This window comes from Physcomitrium patens, chromosome 3 (assembly GCF_059467195.1).
Source record: "Physcomitrium patens ecotype Gransden chromosome 3, ASM5946719v1, whole genome shotgun sequence".
NCBI classification, from domain to species: Eukaryota; Viridiplantae; Streptophyta; class Bryopsida; order Funariales; family Funariaceae; genus Physcomitrium; species Physcomitrium patens.
In genome coordinates this window covers 23,332,881-23,335,976 of record NC_143412.1, presented here as the reverse complement: position 1 = coordinate 23,335,976, position 3,096 = coordinate 23,332,881, and the positions used below count along the sequence as shown (strand labels likewise).

At 37.0% G+C, this 3,096-nt stretch overlaps 1 protein-coding gene across 2 annotated transcripts; it reads right to left on the bottom strand.

Annotated features, from left to right (window-relative positions):
* Nucleotides 1-355: 355 nt before the first annotated feature.
* Nucleotides 356-2,353, bottom strand: LOC112279550 (uncharacterized). Of its 2 annotated transcripts, none has more exons than XM_024514117.3 (4): nt 2,027-2,353; nt 1,350-1,484; nt 952-1,038; nt 356-753 (listed from the first exon to the last, which is right to left on the bottom strand). In XM_024514117.3, the coding sequence occupies exons 1-4, from the start codon at nt 2,153-2,155 to the stop codon at nt 523-525; spliced, it is 582 nt and encodes a 193-aa protein (XP_024369885.1). In that variant the 5' UTR covers nt 2,156-2,353; the 3' UTR covers nt 356-522. The 2 variants fall into 2 exon arrangements, with proteins under 2 accessions (XP_024369885.1, XP_024369886.1); XM_024514118.3 differs by having other exon boundaries at nt 1,350-1,473.
* Nucleotides 2,354-3,096: the final 743 nt, after the last annotated feature.

Sequence of the window (3,096 nt, the reverse complement as noted above, 5' to 3'; positions counted from 1 at the left end):
ATGAATTGCTAGAGGGATTCATCATGCATTTTCTTGTATCTTGCAGCCATTTGTTGACGTATTGTTAGGTTCTGTTCATATTGAATGGCTAACCTTTTTCTTACATCCTGTACCTGTTGTACACAACAACGTTAGAGTTGAATTTAAGACCTGGCATGTCTTTACTTCCATACGAGACCTATAAACGTGGCTCATCTTGCAAAGTTTGAATTCCTCACGGCACTGGTGGAACCCAATAGAGAGCTCCCCACATTCTACGTGACAGTCTGGCATTTTGTGCCTCAGGTTGCGTCCACTTGCTGAGTAAATGTGTCATAAGAAGTTGCTTGAGATACTTTCGCATAACAAGACAATATGCACCAGAAGAGGCAGTCAACGATTGATTGCAACGTCGGTAGTTGCTCGTCTTAGTTCATTCCTTTAGAGGGATCGTTACGCACGGTTCTGAGGATTTGACGGAACTTATAAAGTGGTTAAAGAGACTGTCAGAATTATCTAGAGGAGATGCTTTTTTCTGAGTGTTTAATTTTGGGGTGTTTTGTCAGTTGTATTGGTTTGGTTTGGGGGAGATACTCCCTCCCTCTGTCTCAGCGTTTGGATTTCTTTGCTTATGTCCTTGATATTGCTCGAAGTTCCAAAACTGGAGGGCCTCCAAATTGCCCTTCCGTTCTTAGGCGATTTCTCCAACTCTTCAATCCGCAGCGTCAGTTGCTTAATCTCATAGAACGCACAATTGTCGCGTTCCCGCAGGGCCTAAGCGAATCCTTATCCTTGTCAATACGAATGCATGGAAGAGGGCAGGAATAGATATGCCTGTTATGGGTATTCAGGTGGAGAGCTTGCCTACTCTGATCATTGGACAACAGCTTTTGGAATTTCGACTGTAGTGGAGCCTAAAGTAAGGCAGCTCAGGAAAACAAGGGTATAATAAGCCCCAGGTAGTTTACTCACGTCCAGTTCGGCTCTCATTTTGGCCTCTTTGAGTGCTTCAGAACGAGAGCTTCGCTGCACTTCAAGAATCACAATAGTTCCACCCACCTGCCGAAAGTACACTGCATCCTCTTACATCATCATTGATTATTGCCAGAAAATAATATATAAATGTATGCTATTTCAAAATAAAAAATAAAAAAATAAAAAAACGAAAGCCATCAAACAGGGGCCAGCAAGTAAAATCCTTGCAATGAGTTATTGGTGATGGCAGCCAACAATTTATTGTACTTTTGGAGGACCCATTTTACTGAAAGAGTGCTTGCATCAATCATACTCTGATAACATGGAGTTTTCCTTGTGATTGTAAATTTATGTATATTTTAAACTTTTTGTAGGGTTAACGGATGCCTTCATACCGCAAAGATGATAAATTCACCAAGGAGATCAGATGCTGCTTGAACAGCCTTCTCTGGATTAAGAGGGTGCACAGCCACGCCGGTGTCGTGTCCATATATACGTCGTTGCAAGTTCACTTGAAATCTGTGGTTAGACTGCAAAACTCCACAGCTTAGATCATGTGTGCTTTCGAGCATTTAGTCACCACAATGCTCAATATAACCATGGCAATGATTGTAGACCAAAAGCTCTCTGCAATGCTATTCGTTATCAGCATGCCTGTGGAACTCATGTAAAACTCGTAGTGTGAGAAGATAGAATGTATTTAAAGCAACAATCAATGTGGACTGCCATTCGTAGAAACCTAAAATTAGAGGGGAAATGACATGACAAGAGACGACAAATTAATTCCATCAAAGTTCGTTCCTAAACATGGGTAACCTAAAATATCAATTCAGCTTGCTAGTACCATAAATCTATCAGCGACAGTCATTGCATCGCAAAATGGTTCAAGGAAGCTTCGTCATTTCAGTTTTTTGTGAAACGCGAACGTTCCTCCTAATAAAACAGAATCAATGGCTGTGGTTGTAGCATTGTTTTCCACAATGAATGAGATATCTCATTTGCATGAAAAAGAAAAGAAAGAAAGCTTGATTTTTTTAAAGAAACACAGAATAAAATTGTACGAAACTCCAACCTGTGCAATGTTGACAATGATTTCCCGGAATCGAGGGTGTTTTGCTGCATGACTTTTCAACCTGCTCGCGAGAGGCTTACCCAATGACTTCATGAACAATGCTCCCAACTTTGCCGCAGGCAGTATCATTCTTGCGCTCTTACATTGATCGACACATCAGACTCTTTGCATCTACGGCACATCGTGTTTGTGGGTCACCCCTCCCACACTCTGCTCCCTCGATTCTAATGCCACTGCCGTCGACCAAACTTGCAAACGTCGTCCCGTAGAGATAAAAAAATAAAAACTTAGAAATTGAAATTAGGGCTTCGGAAGTCGTGCTTGTGATGGATGGATAGATGGATGAACGGGTGAGTGAGTGAACGTTGAAATGTAGGGATGTCGAAGGGTAAGCAATTGGAGATTCCTTGGCATCCCATAAACTTATATTGTTATTAAGAGGTCTTTATATTTAGAAGTCTTACCAAGGTTTCTTGTTTTGTGAAGAAAAAGTTTGGTTTTGGAAGTTTTATTCTTTAGAAAATGGTAAAAAGTAAAAAGATACCATGAAATAGATCAAATCAAATTTTCAGGATAGTTCTAAACTAGCATAAAAGACCCTTATTTTGCATTAGGAGTAATATGTAAAGCAGGTCATTGCTTCATTACTTAGAGATCAATTATAATGTTTGATTGTTGTTTTTTTTTGTTCTTTTTTGTTTTTTTATTCTTTTTACTTTCACACTTGCTTTTATGTAAAAATAAACATCAAATTTTAGTATTCAAATGCTTCATAATAAAAAAATTTATATTACATCAATAATATCTATAATTGATGTTAAATATTAAAGTGATATTTTATTTGAAAATATCATATAATTGCTTCTGAAATGATATTAGGTTTTACAAATAAAATTCTAAAATAGGTATCTTTTGTACTTGAATTTTTTTGATTCTTATAAAATTGAAAAATATAATTAAAATTTAATTATTATAGTTTGAATAAAAGTTTTATATTTGGATTTTAAATAAATTAATAAAAAAAAGATTTAATTCTTTTATTTTATGTCTTAGTTATAATTTATATAATG